Source organism: Schistocerca americana, chromosome 6, assembly GCF_021461395.2.
Source record: "Schistocerca americana isolate TAMUIC-IGC-003095 chromosome 6, iqSchAmer2.1, whole genome shotgun sequence".
Classification (NCBI taxonomy): domain Eukaryota; kingdom Metazoa; phylum Arthropoda; class Insecta; order Orthoptera; family Acrididae; genus Schistocerca; species Schistocerca americana.
In genome coordinates, this window is record NC_060124.1 from 603,955,228 (window position 1) to 603,976,891 (window position 21,664).

Genomic DNA, 21,664 nt, shown 5'->3' on the forward strand with positions numbered 1-21,664 from the left:
CACCAGCTTGTTAATATGACATAGTAGCCTGTGCCATTACCCACTCACAGAACATTTTTGGTTTATACATTCATATAGTTTTACTTAATATCTGAAAATTCTGCAATATAAGATCTCTCTAGGTATTGCATTATCCTTGTGATTTGTATCAATATAGTCATAAAATGTCACATATATTTGTACTACAGTCTTTGTGCAGCTATGCATTCTTACTGAAGTTGTGTGGACTATCTGTTTGGATTTAAGTTATGTGACGATGGCCCAAGAAGCCAAAAACCGATTCATAATGAACTACTGAATAAATATTATTGTGAAACATTAATATTTTGTATTCAAGATATTAATATGTCTATGTTCCTCCAAGAACTGATGGAATATTCCATAAAATTTCAAGGAGAGTTTGTCTGGATACAGGCACAGAGAAAAGTACAAAGGAAAACTGCCATTAGTGCATAGAAGTACTGCACAATAGTTACAGAGTACTTTCATGACCTGCTGAACTGCGAACCACCTGAAGATAAACTGGAACTGGACACAGAAGAGAGACAGTAATGACTTCCAACTAGGGGAGAGGTCACACAGGTCGTAAGCTAGCTAGAGAATAATAGGGCAACTGGAGAAGATGTAGTAGCAGCCAAGATAAAGTTGCGAGGTGACAACATCACCAAGTTTGTCTGCAGATTTGGAGGACAAAGAAGTTACCAGAAGGACAGAAGGATGCAATCATAGTGCCACTACATAAGAAAGGGGACAAGAGGAATGTTAAAAACTACTAGAGGTCAATTACAATGTGTAATTAAAAGATATCTGACAAGAGTAGAACAAAAGGTACGAAGTACAGTTATACTTTCAAGTGGCTTTAGGATGGAAAAAGAATACAAAGAAGAGATCTTTATTCTGAAAGAACTGATGGGACACTGGGCTTTAGATAACAACATGTCAGGATTCCTCACTGACTTTATTAAGACATTCCATTCTGTCAATAGACAGACTTCCTGAAGAATCCTGAAGCACAGAGGCATTACTCAAGAATTGATAATGAGATATTTGACAAAAAGGAAGGCACACATAAGATTCAGAGGAGCACTGAAGAGTTTGAGATGAGCACCAGTATCAAGCAAGGAAATTTATTGTCACAATTTCGTTCAACACAGCACTGACGGGGAAGTGATCAGACGGTGGAGAGCAGTAAGTAATGAATTGAGAAGACAAACACAACTGACGAAAAAGACAACAGGGCTCAAGTGGACAGCCTAGCCTTTGCGGACGACATAGCAATAGTGCACCAGACAGAAGTCGATGCAAATAAATACCAACCTAAGCGAGGTAGACAGAAGGGTGGAACTGAGGAAAGCTTACAGTAAGGTAGACAACAACTACCACAGAAGATTGGAAAACACCAGTGGGCATTGTGCAAAGGGTAGAAGAATTTAAATACCCGTGAGAATATACAAGATGTTCCAGGAAAAATAATCAGTATTCAGAGACATGACAGGAACGATCATTTGAAGCATGAAGGTGTAGGCTCTAAAATGAGCTATGAGTGCTTTATCTTCAATACTGTGAAACAATTTTTTTTTACTGGAAGCTATTTGTTTTCCATGTTTTGGAAGGAGGTAGTGCAGACCAAACAAAAAAAAATTCTCTATTAAACATGGGCTCTAAGGTTCATACCCTAAGTGCAATAGAAAGGATGTTTTTCACAGAAGCAAAGATTAACAGGTGCTCATAGCTCTCCAGATATGCGCCTTAGAGCACACGCTTATGGACAATTTGTTTGTTTTGGTCTATATCACCGAAATATGGAAAGCAAAGAGCTTGAAGCAGAAGAGATCTGTTTCAAATTATTGAAGATGAAGAAGTGCTCATAGTTAGTATGCATTTTAGAGCCAATTTTTACCAGACTTTTTTTGCTCAAGTCATTGTTCCTGTCTTATCCCTGAATACTGACAATTCCTCTTGGGACATATTGCATAACAGGGAGAAACAGGAGCAATGAAGGTACAATAGAGAGGATGAGGAAGATGAGGTCAGCCTTGTGTATGACCAAGGATAAACACAAGAAAAATAATTTACATACAGATGCGAAGATCAGACCATAGAAGGCAATGGTGAGGATAGTATTAGGAAGAAGGTGCAGCACAACTACAGAGAGAAGACAGGCAAACACTGCAGAAAATATTGGACCCTAAAATAGGTGTAAAGAGAAGAATGTGAAGACCTAGGAAAGAACTGTACCAGGGGAAATCACCCCGAGAAACACAAGATTTGTAAGACATGTGATCGGGATGAATGAGGATAGAATCATCAAAACAACAGAGAAAATAATGAGAAATGCGAGGACAAAGACAGAAAGCATGTGTGTTGCTAGATTCAAGAAGGATTGATCACAGCTGAGGATTAAGGTGAAAGGGAAGGAAAATTAGAAAAAACAAGCATACATTGACCAATATGCTAGAGACCAATGACAGAGAAAGATATAGGAAAAGGATTAAGAGTCATTAGTGGAGCAGTCAATGAAGAAGCTACTGAAGATCTTTGGAGAAGAATAAGAGAAAGAAGAAAAAGGACGATGTGGCAGGGCAGAAGAAAATGCTGCCCATAATGTAAGAAGAAAAATGGGCGTAATGAGAAGTGATTTGCTTCTATCCAGTTTTATGGATGAATCTGTTAGGAAATATATCCCATGTCATTGATTGATTGCAAAATCAGCAAAGGAATTTAATATTCTAGTAGAAACTTCATCATAGCCAGCAGAGTTACTGCTTTTTAGTGATCTAAAATCTCCTTACAGGTTGTATTTTTGAAACTAATGTGTTATTGGTGGTACAAGCTGTGCCTGCAAAAGTAAATTCCATGCATCTTTATTTGCTTGTTTATTAGTGTGTACAATGTTTGCTGCACTGTGAGGGAGTAATCACTAAATTTGGTGGGCAATAATTTGAAACTGTCATCATTTTTGTCATAGCATTTTCTGAGGGTTTAATTTCATTTAGGTCACTTTTTTGTTTGTTTCTTGTTTAATAATGTTCCAAAAAGTTGTTTCCTTACCCTTGGAGTGTTTTATTTTTTAATCAAATTAAATGAGTTTCGCTTTTTTAACAATAGACCAGAGGATTTCCAACACTGGTGGTTTCGCTCAAAGAGCGAAGGCAGCAATCCCATTTATTTTAATCTTGTCTCCATATATGAAACAAATCAATAGGACTACAGAGAAAATATCAGTGGACATCAACATTTTGTTTAAGCTTGTGGTACATCTTTTATTTATTTATTTAATTTTTTGCATAGAGTCAACAAAAATGGTGACTATTGCAAATATCAGTGTTGTTTACATAATTATGAAGATGTTCATTAAAATACAAACAAAACAAATAGTTGATATAAATTAGCAAGACTATAATACAAACACACAAAGGGAATGAAGTGTCACAGAAATACGTATACAAGTAAAATATTTCTAATACAAACTATAAGATCATGTGTTTTCAACTTAGAATTCAGACAGAGAGTACAAACATTTCTTCGCCAGGAATAATTTGAGTTTCGTTTTAAAGATATTTCCATCATAGGCACATAGGTCTTTTGGCAATTTGTTAAACCAAATTTGACCAATGAGTATGGGTTGTGATCTGTAGTTTTTAACTTCGTTCTTTGCCTAAATTAACTATTTTTATTTCTAGTGTTGTGGTCATGTATGTCATTGCATCTTCTTGAATCTTTTTGATGATTTACAAAAAATAAAATTAACTTATATAAATACAGGGAATGCACTGTAAGGTACTTATGTTGCACAAAAGTCTCTCTAACACAATCATTATGACCCAGATCATGTATTATTATAATTGCCTTCTTCTGCAACAACATTAATCTATTGATGTGTGTATCAGCAGCACAGCCCCAAAGTTCAATACCATAATTTAGTAAAGGATATATTGTTCCATAGTAAATGGTTTGAATAGTAGGGTTTGTAATTATTTTTGCAAGAGGACTAAGTAGATATAATCCACTACTAATCTCTCCACACACAAAGTTAATATGCTTTGACCACCGCAAGTTTTCATCTAAGTATAGGCTCAAGAATTTGCAGCTATTAGTGTCTGTTGCCTCAGTTCCATATATATTTTTTATAGAGGTATGATGAGAGTTAACAGTCCTGAATGATAACTGTGATTTATTAATGTTGACCTTTAGCTCTTGTTCTTGAAAATACTTAATTATAGTTATTACTCCACCTGTTGCAGAAGATGTAAGTTCACAGGTATTTTTGCCAAAAAACAACACAGATGTGTCATCTGTTTAGTTCACTATTATGGAGTTTTGTGTCTGGGTGACATCATTCACGTAGACTAAAAAGAGAAAGGGGCCTAGAATGGATCACTGGGGGACTCCTTGTTTGACAATTTCATTGGAAGACTGGGCGATTGCAACTCAGTCATTAATTTGGTATGTATACTATGTGCAGTGCTTGCAGTTTGTCAAGTACTTGGTTAGCAGTAATATTGCAGAATTGTTTAATCTGTGCTGTGCAATTTGAAAAAGTGAAACTTGCTCAAACCTGGTGTTGAGATTTGAGCTCTATGTTTGCTAAAGCAAGATACCATATCTCTACTATCCTCAAAAGCTAATTAACAGTTTCTCTCACAAGCAGCTCGCAACTACCTCTCAACTATCCATAAATTACTGTAAGACCACAATGGTTACTCGGTCATTTGAGCTACACTGAAACATGCACCCCATTAACCATTAAAAAAGGGTTTCCACCCAATAAAGTGTTCAGTTACAACAAAGAGAGGAATAGCAGGGGAGGGGGGGGTGGGGAGGGGGTCAAGCCTCCCCAACAACTGACCATGTCATATAGTACTGAGGATTACCAGATGCACACACGTAAATTCATAAAATCTACAAAGAAATTTCAAATCAGAATACCAAGACCAACATATGATTCTCTCACATAAGAGTCACACATTGTTTCCTGTGGCACCTATATTATTAGCATATAAACACTACGCAAATTATGTTACAGTGACGAACCTGTCTCAAACCAGGGACATCTCCAACTGCTGATCCATCAGCTCTTATCCATATTATGTCAGGTGTAGGGTTTCCTCTAGCTGAGCACTCAACTACTGCACCAGTTGTGTTTGAAAAATCCACTCTGTTTGGAGGTTCACGGTTGAAAATCGGGCCCATCGTATCATCTTCAGACATGCCTGAAACAAGTGGAAATCAAACACTCAAAATAATTCTCCCATACAGAATGAGCTACAGTGCAGTTACGTGAATATACATGTGTTGGAGCATCGTAACAGTTGTACTCCCTGCTTCGGAGCCTTTATTTTCAGAATGGAAACTGAATCTTAACATCTACAAACACGAATTGAGTGTTACATAAAAACTGACAAGCTTCTTACTTGTTTACAAATGTAGAATGTCAAAAGGAAGTTATGTTATGTCTGTCTGAGCACAATGTAAATACAGCAATCAATATGTTAAACACAGAGGACCGTAAATTAGCAGTCTATTTCTGTAAAAAAAAAAAATCAGAGATGGAGGAGTTGGCATACACATAAAAATAAAATCAAGTCAAACTGTATTGGAACCAGTAGTTTCTACTTAGATCAACAATTGGAAGCCCATGCTTGTAAACTACTGGTACCTGGAAAGTCAATTGTAGCATACAGATAAACACTGGAAAACTTCCAAACACTATAACAAAAATATGAATTGTTATTAAGCCATGTATCAAACAAAGCAGAGCAAATCTGAAATATTTAATTAAAAGAAACAGTTGGGAATGTTACTTAACACTAACGTGTTCTGTTGTTAATTTTCCCACCGGAATGACACAGGAGAGCAGCACACTAATAGACACCATTTTGGTAGGTGAACACTTCATCAGTGATATAAATTTTCATGTTCATGTCCTCACAGACCATGATACACAGCTAACCATACTAAACAGTGAATATGATTACAATGAAGTAGTATCACAGAAAGTACATTGAACTGGTATCATAGAAAGCAGAGTAATTAATGAACATACGACAGAAAGTTTCAAGGTATCCCTTCAGGAACCTAACAGAAGGATGGATATAATGTGACAGATGTTAATTCCAAATTTAATGTCTTTATAGATGAGTTTTATCAATCTTTAACACTTGCTTTCCCCAAAAAATAAACAGTATGGTACTAACAAAGCATCACAATGATCTTGAATTCTACAAAAGGAATCAACATATAATTTGCTGGAAAATGGAAATTGTTCAAAATAGCACAAAAGAGAAGTAACACTGATTCCATATTACTAGAAATACTATGCTGTCTTAAGTACCGCGACTACAAATAAAATCGAAAAATCTGTACAATGTCTAAAATAAAGAATTTAGAGGGGTTAAATCAAGAAATGGGAGGCCTTTTTTACTGAAGGAAACATCCAAACAATGAATGATAGTAGTCAAGTAGCCTACGTATTTAATAATTACTGCTATCAAGTAGCTCAGAAGATTCACATGGACAGATCAGGGACAATACAGTAGAATATTTGCAAGAAAAAATGTCTCATACAAACAGGTAAACTATTTTTACCCTACAATTTGCCAAAGAAATTGAGGAAGTAATTAACTCTGTCAAAACCAAAACCACAGTTCACGTTTTCTGCTCCAAGCTGATTGACCACCTGCGAACCCACTTTCCAGTGCTGAAACACATCAGCTATTTCAGCAGCGGATCAGCTGCCCAATACAAAAGTTTCAAGAACTTCAAGAATTATGTCAGCACTACAATAACTTTAAGTATCAGTGCAGAAGGGAACTTCTTTGCCACAAGCCATGGAAAGTCTCCAAGTGACAGTATTGGGGGCACAATAAAGCAATTAGCAGCAAGAGCAAGTCTGCAACGGCCAACTTCAGTGAAGTAATAAAATCCTGTTCTTCATACATGTGCAATTTATTCAACCACATATGCAACACACTGCTATCACAGGGAATAATTCCAGACAGTCCTCTTTACAAGAGAGATCGAATGACAGATACTAATAATTACTGATCAGTCACACTACGTACCTCATTCTCAAATGTACTTGGAAAAATTATGTACGCAAGAACCATAATACGCCTCTTCCAAAGTAAGATACTTAGCCACTCTCAATTTGGGTTTCAAAGGGGTTCCCCCCACAACATATTTTTCAATTCATAAATCAGATAATCAAAATTTAAATGACAGTTCATTGAAACTGGTATCTTTGTAATTCATCAAAAGTATTTGATTGTGTAGTTATCCTAGAGAAGCTTGAATATTATGGTATGAAAGATCTTATTGGTAAATTGTTTTCTTCCTGTGTAACTGAAAGGGTGTAGATTGTTGGATTCAGAAACTCAGGGAACATCTTCAGAAGGGGGAATAATTACTATGGGTGTGGCAGATGGATCAATATTGGGTCCACTTTTGTTCTTGTTATACACCGTGTGGTTATAATTAAACTGACTGTGTTCTGAGTGCTGCAGTGTGGGATGTACACATCACAGGAAGCTCAAACATCGTAGGTATGTTCATTAATTGGTGCACTTGTAGAGTACACTGATAAAAATTGTAGTTCCACTTTTCGCCATCAGGTGAAAATATGGCACTGGAAACAGTCCAAATATGAAATATTTCCTGTGTTGACGTCATTGTACCATTTGTCACTTGGCAAACTGTGTTGATGTATTTGTTGAGTGACTGTTGATGAACAGGGTTAAGAAAGTTGAAGTTTTCCATACAAAATACAATGGCTATTGAGAAAAAAGACTGTGCACAGCTGATAAAGTTGTTTTATCAGAATGGCAGAGCTGCATTGTGGGAATATTTCTGACAGAAACAGCAGCAAAGAGGCCCCATGTCAATAAATGGGCTAAAGAGAGTGATCAAGAAATCTGAAAAATCATGAATTAGGTGATGCTGCAGGGAGCAAGAAGTGCCCCATTCCTATGGCAGTTGTTGATCAAGTTGTTGCAGCTACAGCCGACTGTGCAGCAAATGACCCAAATTCTGCAGCCACTGCTTGAGCTGTGCCACAGGAATTGTCTCTCCATTGGTCAATGGTTCAAAAGATTTTGCAGCGCATTTTACACTGGTATCCCTACTAGATTAACCATGGAACATCCACTGCTTATTTGACTGTGTGATGTGGTTTCACCAGCTCCTTCATTCTCGGTCTGTTTTTCTTTGAGAAGATGACACCTTGTGGACCTGTTAGGTGTACCATGACATCTGTACATTATAAGGACCTCCTTGTGCAACACTATTCCTTCTTTTCAAGACTGCAACTGTGTCCACACGACTATTTCCATGCATTGATGGGCAACAACACTTGTCGAGGGGGGGACACACCAAGTGTCCTAGGGGTCCCCACTCGACCATCTCAGACTCTGTTAAAAATTTATATGTGTGTACATATGTATGTGTTAGGTCACTGTGCAAAATTTTGGCTCAATTCTTTCAGTGGTTCCAGTGCTATGGCCACCTTAGCGGGCCCATACCAAATCATAAAGCGCACAGGGCGAAAAATCTGGCCAACTCTGGTATAGTGTTGTGTGTATGTTGTGACATCTATCACCTTTAATTTTTGTACACTAGTACAACTTTTAGTGCTGAATGCAGCTATAGCACTCAAATTGTTCAGGAATTACTATCCTTTATGCTTCTTGGTCTAAAAGTGCCTTGCAAAATGTATCGCGAAAAATTTAAGTCATACTTCGAGCATCTTTTACTAGAAGCAAAAAGCAGCTATGACCTTGATTTCTGAGTTGCTATCCAATAACCAGGTGCTCACTATACTCCGCAAGTATTAGCATTTATGAGTATATAGTTCTGATTTTATTGACCCTTGTCTCAAATGTCAAACTGAAAATTGCAAATTTACAGCATTTTTCAGGATGCAAATTTACAGCATTTTTCAGGACCAGTTTTTAATATCGCTACCATCTATGGTCATCTTTTAACTGACACCACTGAAAAGAGTTTATTTTTTGCTATAAGGAACATTAAAAAGTTGAATGGTAATTTTCCATATAAGGTTTTTAAACTAGCTGCAAAGATGCCTTAGCTTTTGCACATACCACTTGCTTGACAGAAGAACTTTAATGAATGTCATGCAGAAATGAGCAAATACACAACATTTTTGTGAACATAACAAAGCAATAAGTTCACAAAATGAACCAAACATCATAAATTTGTTGCCGGAGTTCATGAAACCCTTTTCATAGCTCTAAAATTTTCTTCAATGCTCTTCAGCACCTCTGATGTGTAAGAGTATCTCTGACCCACTGGCACTTGGAGATGGGAAAATGCCGATTATCTGCTGCTCTGGGATCCAGCTGGTGTCCTTCCTTAGGGGCCAATGGAATAAATTAGTTGGACCATGTGGATGTATGAAACTGACTAAGGCATCTCGTTCTTCCAATGATGTGTCACAGATGTTTCCAGTTCACCATTTGTTGCCATAAATGCAGGCAATGTATTGCCCAGATTGTATACTGTCAATTGGTACACTCGAGAAGTATGCTGATTGATCAATACTTGCAATAAATGAAACTGTTTCATTGGAAACTCTGCTAATTTGTAACCATTTTTCAACGACTGGTCTGAAGCAGTGGTTTTCTCTGGTCCCTGCAACTGTGCAACCATTTTCAAATCTCCTTTCTTGTAAAGGTCTTGCAGCACCAATTTCTTCCTTTGTGAAAAAAAGGAATTTGATTCCGTGAACTTGTTCATCACAAAATCTGAATAGGTCACTTGGTGTTAGAATTTAATCTGAAGTTGGCCGTTGCAGACTTGCTCTTGCTGCTAATTGCTTTATTGTGCCCCCAATACTGTCACTTGGAGACTTTCCATGGCTTGTGGCAAAGAAGTTCCCTTCTGCACTGATACTTAAAGTTATTGTAGTGCTGACATAATTCTTGAAGTTCTTGAAACTTTTGTATTGGGCAGCTGATCCGCTGCTGAAATAGCTGATGTGTTTCAGCACTGGAAAGTGGGTTCGCAGGTGGTCAATCAGCTTGGAGCAGAAAACATGAACTGCAACTGTATAATGACGCAAGCAATTGCTGATGATACAGAAGCTAAGAGACTCACTCTTTCCAGTCAATGCCTTGTAGAGCATCCTACACAATAAAAGAATAATTTTCTGCAAAATACATCAGAACAGCCAGCTTTCCACATTCTAGATTTTCTTTGGTTTCTTTTAGGTAGTTGTTTTGGTGCTTTGCTATGTAATGATGGGGTGAGAGATTCACAATTTTCGTCACAATGTTTTGGATAAATTCTTCAATTGTTGACTGATTTGTCTCCAGAGTATCTTGGTCAATGTGTATCCATTCCTTGTATTCAATTGCTTCATCAATGTCATTCCCTTCAAATGCAGCTTCTGCAAATCTTTCCAAGACTTCTAATCCAGGGCATTGGTCACATAATCGGAGCATGCAAACTTTTGAATCCCTATTGCAAACCGTTTTGGCTAACAAACTCTCGTAGTCATCCTTAACTGGAGTCACTGCTAGCATCAACTTGACATTTTGATGAGCTGTACAAACAAAAACTGAGTGTGTTCCTGCTGAACCAACTGATGTGCCACTTTGGCCAGAGCTCACAGGATTTGGAAAAGCCACTTTTGGTAAATTTTGTTCTGCAATATTCTTGATAGGCTTCTTTCAAGTTACAAAGCAGCAGGCGTCTCTGCATATGAACCTTTGGGCCAGCTGGTGCCCTTATGGCAACAAAATCCTTTTTTCCAGGGCAGATTCAGCTGACTTCATCACTGACATAGAATTTTGCTACACTTTCCTTAATATCTTCTTGCAAAACCTTTCCTCGCTTTGGATCTGGTTTCGCTAATATGCCTTTCTCTCCCTTCAGCTTTCTGAAAGTTTTCACCATTCGCTCAGACACCTTGAATTCTTTGATTTTTTTAATGATCCACCCCCTGCTTTGCTTTCAATTCACTGATGAGCAATTTGTACAATGAGCAATCATGGCATTGTTGACGTGATTGCGATTCTATGACATCGTCTGCTTTAAGTCCACCAATTTCAGCAATTTTGGTAGCCACAAAGATTTGAATTTGCCTTAACTTTGATTTTGCATATCCACTACAATATCGGTTTGAAACATGCTGAAATTTTAGTGGTGACACATAAGTTGCTGTCAAGCTAGAGTTCAAGCTGTCTGAAGCAACTGTAGCATCATCTTCATCAGCCTCTGATGATGGCAATGGCTTGGCCTTTTTAGCATTGCTGTCAACTCTACAAGCAGGGCAAAGCTTCTTCCAGGCTTGTTTCAAAAAGTCAGCTGTTTTAACATCAATAGGATACAGACCTTTGCTGAACACATGATTCTTCTTTTGAAATGGAGTACAGATTTCTGTAGATATTGAAACCTGGTCAGCTGTTCTGCTTCACGATGTAAACATATTTTGGCATCACAATCAAGCTGAAATCAATCTGAATCAGCAAATTTCAATCCTCCTCAGATAGGTCACTAACTGATTTCGACTTATGACCACAGCAGTTGAGTCCCACAGTGCTCAGAGCCATTTGAACTGATTTCACAAAGTGTTTGTCCTTGATGAACTTAGTTAAATGACACACAGATTTGATTTGTCCAGTGGTCCACTGATCTAGGCTCATTTTTCCATTGTTTGAAGCCATAACAAGTTGTAACTTCAGCAACAATTCAACAATGGACTGAAGAAATCAACCAAGCTGCAAGGTAAACATTCACAGGTAACAACCACAAATGATACAATGATTGACAATTTGCATGCAAACATGAACGATACCCAAATCAAATTACATCGTATATAGTGTGACTGTGTAAAACGAGAATACTGGAGAACATTCCAGAACATTACAGAAAACTCCAGAAGTTTCTAGTGCTTTGTTATAAAACTGTTGTACCTCCATATAAGTTTCTGGAATCCATGCCTTGTTTTATAAAACAGTCATACCTGCACAATCAGATATCCAGAAATTTCCAGTACCCACGCCCTGTTATAAAACAGTCATACCTGCATATCTAATTTACATAAATAATTTGTACTAACAAATCACATCGCAAGTGCCTTGACATTCTCTAGCACGACAGCTGCCAACACGGTAATGCATGTGGTAAGCATAACAGCTTAGGTTTCTTTCAATCTATTTTAATCAGCTTATATGGAAAATTACCATTCTACTTTTTCAAGGCCCTTGTAGCAAAAAAATGTGCTCTTTTCAGTAGTGTCAACAAAAAGATCAGAATTGATAGCAATATAGAAAACTGATAGACATTTGAAATTTTCAATTTGACACTTGAGACAAGGGTCAATAAAATCAGAACTATTTACTCATAAATGCTAATACTGGTGTAGTACAGTGAGCACCTGGTTCAAGGTTCCAGCTGCCTTTCCCTTATAGTAAAGGATGGTTAGAGCAGGGCTTGAATCTTTTGTGATAAATTTTACAAAGCATTTCCAGACCAAGTGTCATAATGGATAGTCATTTCTAAGGAATTTGAATGCTTTAGCAGCTTTCAGCAACAAAAGTTATACTAGGATAAAAAAAATTCAGAGTGACAGAATATGCGCAAAGTTATAACAAAGTTAACAGAATTCTTCACACCATGTGCTTTGTGACTTGGTATGGGTCCAATAAGGTGGCCCCAGCTCTGTAGCCACTGTAACAATTCAGCCAAAATTTTGCACATTGACCTAACACATACATATGTATACAAAAACAAGTTTTGAACTGAATCTGAGATGGTCGGGTGGGGACCATTTTTTATTCTAGGACACTTGACACAGAATGATCCTAGAGAAACTTTTGGTAATGACTGCATCATCTCTAGACAAGATGTGTGGTCTACCAGAGCCCCCAACCTAAATCCATGTAACTTCTGGCTGTTGGGATATCTGAAAGATTATGTCTACCAGGGACCTATCCGGACTCTTCGCAATCTGAAGGCTAGCGTACAATGATATATCACTCTGATTACACACGATACGCTGCGAGCAACTGTCGACCACGCCATGTTATGGATGCAGCATGATGGTTAGTCAAGTGTCCATATTGAACATGCGTTGGAACTTTGTGGTCATATCCTAACAAACATACTGGAACTATCATTATCATGTGTTCGATCATTCTTCCCCTTTTCCTGCACCACCACCACATTCTGAATGTTTGCTGTGCCATATTTTCATCTGGCGGCAGAGAGTAGAACCATTTTTTTTTAGCATATAAAAAAATCAGCGCACCAATTAATGGCCATACCTACAATGTTTTAGTGTCCCACATTGTATACAGCCCACACTGCAGCACTCAAAACACAGTCAGTTTAATTATAACCACCCAGCATAAAAGGTCTTCCATCACATATCCAAGAAGCAGAAATAGTTCTCTTTGGTGAAGATGTATTATAATCAAGCTTAACAAAGTAACTTTAATTCTTGAAAATGGAAATAATATTTTGTATTTTGTTGTGAACGGACTGCAACTGAACTTACAAAACACAATATACATGAATGAATACTGCACCAGGTCTGACCACACTTTAGAAATAATGTAAAAGGGAAAATCGTTACATGAAACAGAATATTCTAAATTCTTCAATGGGCATATAGATAAGAACACAAACTAGAACTCACATGTTACAAATCATATTAAACATACTTCTCCTCTTTTGGTTTTTTTTTATTCACTTTTCACTTAGGGCCTATGCCTGATGCAGGATTGGTTCAAGATCTTTTTTTTTTTCAATTGGTGACCCCCCCCCCCCCCTTCCTTCCCTGTCACATACATTCACCTGCTTCGGTTACTTTTTGCTACTAATTATATTATGATATATCCAGTACACACATCTTGTACTTGGATAGCTCCGATGCTTCGCTCAACTTGTTGCCCCAAATGTCTGCTTTTGTCAACTGCAATTTAAGACAGGCCCTGTCTTATGGCATAACATTATGGGATAATTCACCATTAAGGAGGAAAGTGTTTGTTTCACAGAATTGTGTGATAAGAATAATTTGTGGTGTCCACTCTAGAACCACCTACACATCTCATTTAATAATTGAGCATACTGACAGATTCAACCTCACACTAAATTTACTTCTGTACGAAGTATCAATAATACGCTAATCACAGTTTGAAAACAACTGTAATTTTCATAAATATAATACTAGAACAGGAAATGATCTGCACCATCCATTGCTCATCCTTAGTAAGACACAAAATGGAGTGATTATATCAACAAAAAAAAATCATTTTTTTAAAAAAAATTCATTACAACTGGATAGATTAAAGAAATTACTCGCCAAGCAGCAGCAAAACACCCAAATAAAGGGGTATTACAGTTTGCACTCTTTCGGTACCAGTGGCAGAAGGGTAAACGGGAAGGAAGAAGGGTAAAGGAAAAGGCCTAATGAGGTTTCTGAAAAGGTGTAGAGTTCAGAAAATTTGCCCAGAACCCCGGGTCAGGGAGACTTACCATATTGAATAATAAGGAAAGACTTTTTAAGCTGGGAATTCAAATGTACAACTTGCCACCATAAATATAATAATCAGCACTCTTCTTGTCTAGCAAGAATCATACAGGCTTAAAGCTTCATAATTGTTTTAAAATTGTAACTTTTTTTTTTTTTACACATTACATCATGTAAACATGACATTATCAAATGCAAGAATAAAAGTCTTAAGCAATAACACAAAAGCAGTGACAGTACGTCTTGTGTCTATTCCATCTATAATAGAGCTTCTTTTTATTTGTGCGTGTGTGTTTGTGTATACTGAGATGGGGTGTTCAGTATGAAATGTGAAATTGCAACAAAAAAATTGTTGCTTTATATCAGTACATGTAGTTATGTTATGTCTCATTGGCTTCACATGCTGTTATGGTCCTCTTTCCAAAGACTGGTTTGCACTAGTCTATACTGCATGATTCTCTTTCAACTCTGCCTAACTGCATCCATGTGAACACATTTAGTACATTTGAGCATCAGTTTCCGCTACACACTCACACTTCCCTCCATTACCAATTTGACGATTCCTTGATGCATCTGCAAGTGCCCTATAAATCAATTTCATATTTTGGTCAAGTTGTACCATAAATTTATTTTTTCCCCAGTTCAGATTAACACATTCTCATTAGTTACCTGCTATAGCCACCTACATTCAGTATTCTCCTGTAGCACCTCATTTCACAAGCTTCTTCTAACTTCTAGTCTGGGATTGTTTATTGTTCTCTTTTCAATTCTGTACATGGCTACACTCCACACAAATATCTTCTGAACAGACTTCCTAACATTTACACTTATATTCCATGTAGGCCTAAACTAATTTATGTTCTTCAAATATAATTTTCATGCTTTTTCCTGTCTGCATTTTCTATTCTCCTTACTTCAACCATCGTTATTATTTTGTGTTCAAATGGCCAAACTGATTTACTACTTTTGCAGTCTCCTTTCCTAACCTAATTATCTCTGTTTCACTTTTTAATTCAACTAAATAGCATTATTCTTCCTTTACTTTCCCTGACATCCATCTTATAACCTCTTTTCAAAACGCTATTCACTCCTTTCATCTGCTTTTCCAAGGCCTTTGCCCTCTCAGACAGAGCTACTGATGTCATCAATGAACTTCAAAGTTTTTCATTTCTTATCTCTAAACTTTATTGTCCCTTTCCAAATTTCTTCTAGGTTTCCTTTACGACTTGCTTAGTGTACAGACTTAACAACATCGGGGACAGAATTTAATTCGGTGCTCGGGCAATATAACTGATAAAATCGACCGCACGCGGAAAGCGGGAGCTTCTGTTTGGAATTTCGCGTGTAACACAATGTTTTTAATTTGTCAACCTGTTACCATACTGGTAACAGTCAGCATTTTATGTGTGGTATAAAACATTTTCTTTTAAACAGCGAATAATTCCACAATTTCCGTTCATATTACATTAGACGTACGAGCACAGTTACAAGACAGTTGCGCTTTCCTTCTACAAAACTTGAGCAGCTACACTATAAAATTTAAATAAAGCTTGTGGGCCACTAACTACCAGGTTTTGTACACTCTGAATTTGACCAGTGACCACAAAGTTCTTACTCTTGTCTTCTCTAAAGTAAATTGGGAAGATTAATGTGATCACTGTTCCAGGTATTTAAAATCACTCCGAGTCATCGCCAACAAAGTGGAACTGCCAGTTGCGCGTAAAAGTGCAATTATGATTGTCGGAAGCTTTTACGTGACGTGCACGGTGCACCGTATTTACTGGTAACTGCACAATGGATCACAGGGAAATCAAGCTGACCAATCGTGAGATACTGATATGCAATGGGAATGTCGATCCTCATTTCTTTCGTTTCGTAAATGAAGTTAGCTATAGTTCACTATAGTAAGAATTTAAATATTGTATGCATTGTATCGATGACGTAAATTGTTACATATCTGAAAATTATATGTAAAGTTTGTGACAATAAACATCATAAATATTGGTGCAGCTCGTTTCTAAGAACACTTTAGTACGCTTCTAGTATTGTGGATGAAAAAGTGGTATAGGATGTGTCAAATACTCATTCACTAAAACTTGTACTGAGATTTGTGGCTGATCGAGAGAAAAAGGTTTTTACAATTTTTTGTGCGTTGAGGGTCCAACATTTGAGACGTTACTGGAGATATTTGTTCCCATGACGAAAAAACAAAAACATTTCACGGAAAGACGCACTTCCACCAACTTAACGCTTATCTATTACGCTACGGTACCTTGTTACTAGTAATTCTTTCGAAGATTTATGATGTACAAGTGTAGTTTCGGCTCTAAGTAACTGAGCCATTTACGGAACCTGTCGCGCAATAATACGTGCACTACACTGTTCATTGTAAGAATAAACTTGATGTAAACATTTCACGATGTATTCTTCCGCGTTTGGTTGAATGTCATTGAATTTCGTTTCACGTGGAGCGTGAGAGAAGCTGTGTCCGGTATGGTCAAGTACGATTACAAGGATACATTCATACAGTGTTACACACACCTAGACTGAGCGATAATGCGGGACAACAGCTTTACCGGCGCATTGAGCTTGGACAGCACTGGCAAGTCATCTCTCCAACTAGCCTGCTGATATGTTGCAGTTCAGACGCAAAAAGTGACGAGGAATGAAACAATATAGCTTCGAATGCCATTTAATTTTTAAAGAGAATGAAACAATATTCGGCAAAACTTCAGCGCTACTGCACGCTTGTTATGTGGCCAGACGGAAAGCATAAAATGCTCTCGTTCCAGTACGTCTGGCAGCTTGACAGTCTTGTTATTTCTCGAGCTTAAATTGTCTCCAGATCAGTTCTGATTGGTTCATATTGTAATTGTACAGTGGCAAAGGTAAATGTGCAGCATTTGTATGGTGTGCTCAATGCAGCGAAAATGATTATGTTTCATGTCTGTACGACACTTACCACTCTGGTTCGTGTAAGACTACATCTGTGGTGTAAAACAATGGACTTATCCCAAATAAAGAGTATTTGATATTTTATTATTGGCCTAAATATTAAATAAATTTTCTTAATTTAAGCAACCTACATCAACCATCTTTCATAAAATATTGATGATTAAGAACTTATATTTGAAATGAAAACAGGAACATCGTGTGCAATATGCAATTAGAAACAAGAAGACGTGCATTAGTCATAAAAAAGACAATGAATTTTACAATTACGAGGTTAGATATTTCAAACTGAACGAAGAAAAGATGATGAGGTCAGTCTTCCGAACCAGCGATCCGTGAACTGCACTATGTTATGAAACTACTTCACCGCCGATTCCGCTACACATCCAGTGTATATTATTCCTCAACTGTATCAAATGCAGTCTCTCGGAAAATTTCAAAGCCGATTTTTTTCTGTAAATTTATGAGAAATATGAATAGCAACCTATTTCTCGGGACTTTTTAATCGTGTTCCACAAGCATATTTCACTACGGAACAGTAAGTAGCCTCAGCTATTTTCTTACCTAGTATTGACAGCGCGACAATCAGAGCACAACAGTACAAAGACTGAGACTCTACACGATTTTATAAATACAAACTACATAGCTAAAGCATGATTAAGAAAAACATTGATGGCTTTTAATACATTTGAATATCTTAAAGTCTCATTTAATGTAACTTAGTAATAATATACGTAATACATACATACGACCAACTTACAAGAGGGGTAACAACACCATTGTACGTGTGCTACGGCTTCTGACCAATCATCGCTGTTGTGTTTGCTTACATCAGGTTTATTCTGATGGTGAACAGAGGTTTTTTTTTTTTATAGATGATTACATGTGAGTAAGTAACGTATACACACACACACACATCTATATAAATTTTGTTCGTACCCTTGGAGTAATTTTTTTATTTTGTTTTTTTAAATCTTACCTGTAGGGTACCGATTCCCGTATTTTGTGAGTAACAAACCACACGGCTTATTCTTAATATATGTGTTTGAATCACTTTCATTCACTTAACTTGTTTGCGCAGTAATATTGACCGTTTACAGGTCGCGGAGCCGTGTTGACAATGCAAAGCCAACAATCTCAGTCGACATTGTAGCACAAGTTCGCTCAGTGAACGAGAGTGGAGCAGAACTTGTAAATAAAACTAATGTGTCAAGTTTTAGTACGTAAAATGCGTTTTAATATATTAGAATTGCTATTATTGTATTCTGCCGACAGTCAAAAATACTATTTTATGTTGACATGCAACGCTTTAAAATGCTGTACAACCGGAGGAACCTAATCCGAAACAGGGTTAGTATTTTCAATTCAAAACGGCAACTGGTTAATTTCCTCCCTGGAAAGTGGGCAGTGCAGAGGGGGCTATTAGGGGATGTGACATGTTTGTTACAGTAAACTGCTCGCGGCGGCTGTCAATAGCAGAGGAGAAGAGTGTTTGTCGATACGTAACAGCATCATCTGTTGGCGAAACCTGAGACGATACATTTCCCGGGTACTGCCGAGCTCTACCAGTTCGGAGGCTGCTAGTTTGAACATGCCGTCGCCTCATGGTTGAAGCTGTCGTAAACGGCGTCATTATTATGGAGACGTTGGGAGTAAAAGGCGAAGGAAATTTAAACTTAATGCTACCGGTACATCAAGGCGTAACTGTTAAGCTGGCCGATTGCAGAGGGAGTTGCGGGGATCGGAAGAAGCAAGATTGGTCCCTACGCCCTACGTACACTGCCATGGTGAGGCACAGACCAACAAATTATAAACGGTGCAAGACGTATTTTACAGAGATAGACACCAGCGCTCCTAGTGGTCTAGCAGTGAACTTCGGTTATGGGAAAATATGGCGCGTGAATCTATATTCTTGCTTTGCGAAATGAAGAGTAGAGGACAACATTTTTCGCCTATATTTTATGGGTGAGTCTGGTGGTAAAATTTGTACCTGGAAACATTTTTGTTACCTTGAAAAGTAAAACATTCGAGAAACCTCAATCAAAACTAAGATTAACTTCTCATGGCTGCTTTTCACAATCATGTAAAGTTTTGTAAATGACATCTTGGGCGCCTTTTGAAAGTACAATTATTTATTTGTAAGACCCAATATAGCCCCTCCTCTAACTATAATCTATCGTAGATCCCTCGAACAAAAAACCGTGCTCGTCTGTTGCAAAAAAAAAACCGTCTACAACACGGGTAGTACAAGTGATCCACAAACCAACCGTCCAATATCCTTGACATCGATTTAATGTAGAATCTTAGAACATATTCTGAACTCAAACATTATCTTTAATAGAATGACCTCAATGCCTACCAGCACGGATTCCAAAAACATCATGTGAAACCCAACTCGCACTTTTATCACATGATATATTCAAAGCTTCGGATCAAGGCAATCAGGTAGATGCAGTATTCCTTGATTTCCGAAAAGCATTTGACTCATTACCATACCTATGCTTATTATGAAAAGCACGCTCATATGGGATATAAAGTGAAATTTGTGACTGTATTGAGGGCTTTTTTTGTAAGGAGGATGCAACACGTTATCTCGGATGGAGAGTCATCGTCATATGTAGAAATAGCTTTGGGTGTGCCCTAGGGAAGTGTGTTGGGACCGTTGCTGTTCTATATTAATCATCTTGCAGACATCAGGCTATTAACAGACGATGCAGTTAGCCATAATGAAGTACTGTCCGAAAAAGCTGCGTAAATATTTAGTCAGATCTTAATAAGATTTCAAAGTGGTGCAGAGATCGGCAGCTAGCTTCATATGCCCGGAAACGTAAAATTGTGCACTTCACAAAATGGAAAAAAGTAGTGTCCTGTGACTATTGGAAGCGGGCAATTCATACAAATCGCTGGGTGTAATACTTTGTAGGGATATGAAATGAAATGATCACATACGTTCAGTCGTGAGTAAAGCAGGTGGTAGACTTAGCTTCATTGGTAAGTACTGGGGTAGTGCAATCGGTCTAAAAAGAAGTTTGCTTACAAATCTCTCATTCGACCGGCTCTAGAATATTGCTCAAGAGAGTGGGACCTGTGACGAATGGGATTGACAACGGGTATTGAACGTATACAGAGAAGGGCAGCACGAATGGTCACAGATTTGCTTAATCCATGAAAATGTCACAGAGATACTGAAGGAATTGAACTGGAAAACTCTTGAAGATACACGTAAACTATCCCGAGAAATTCTGTTAACAAAGTTTCAAGAGCTGGCTTTAAATGATGAGTATAGGAATATGCTACAATTCCCTTTGCTTCGCTCACATAGGGATCGTGAGGATAAGATTAGAATAATTACTGCACGCGCAGGGGCATTCAGAGAATCATTCTTCCTGTCGGTTAAATTTCGCGTCTCTAGCACGTCTTCTTCGTGTAGCAATTTTAATGGCCAGTAGTGTATATTCGAACTGAGAATATTTTACAGGGTCCTGCAGCAAACCGAAGTTAGGGATACTGGTCTGTAATTTTGTGAGTCCGCTCTTTTACCCTCCTTATATATTGGAGCTACCAGCGCATTTTTCCAGTAGCTTGGAACTTCGTGCTTGGCGATAGACTCATAATAAATGCAAGCTAGGTGAGGGGCCAATGCCGTAGAGTACGCAGTTGGATGTCTTCCTGCACCGCCTCTCGACAGCCGGCACAGACTTCAGGACAACTATTTAAGGCGCGTGCAGTCTCGTCCAGGCAGGGCGCTCGTTTGTTGTGAACTCGCCTAAGACAGAGTTGTGATAAGGCTCGTGTAAGAGCAAAAGCTGGTTGAACGTATTAGAGTAGGGTCCACTAAATCTGCACTCCATCTACAGATCTGTGCCAGAAAGTGGTTTGCTAATTCGACTGCGAGATGCGCGCCATAGCATGTGTGTGGTCTCTTAGAGGCAGAAATGTGGGCTTCTACAACGTCGGAGAGCACAGAGCTGCAAGGCTGTAGACTGGCTGATTGAGTGCTCTCCTAAGGAGGAAGAAAGGACACATTTCCAGCACCATGTCGCAAAGGGAAATATCGGATCGCTCTGTTCATGACAGCACGCGACAGGACAGGGAGCCACGGATTAGCTGGCTGACTCTTCTCTCCGTCTTCTCACCGGTGTAAACATCTGTTCTGGCTGACACAGGTCGTCCGCCCTCGCCACAGGCAGGAAGAGGGACCCTCTGCGCTCGGTCGTC

The 21,664-nt window shown here is 38.1% G+C and overlaps 1 protein-coding gene across 1 annotated transcript in view; it reads right to left on the reverse strand.

Annotated features, from left to right (window-relative positions):
* Positions 1-21,664, reverse strand: part of LOC124619387 (Down syndrome cell adhesion molecule-like protein Dscam2) — an 853,562-nt gene that overhangs the window by 548,981 nt on the left and 282,917 nt on the right. Inside the window, exon 3 of the mRNA XM_047145731.1 lies at positions 5,035-5,213. Coding sequence (XP_047001687.1) covers positions 5,035-5,213 — 179 coding nt within the window. The remainder of the gene's footprint in view (positions 1-5,034; positions 5,214-21,664) is intronic.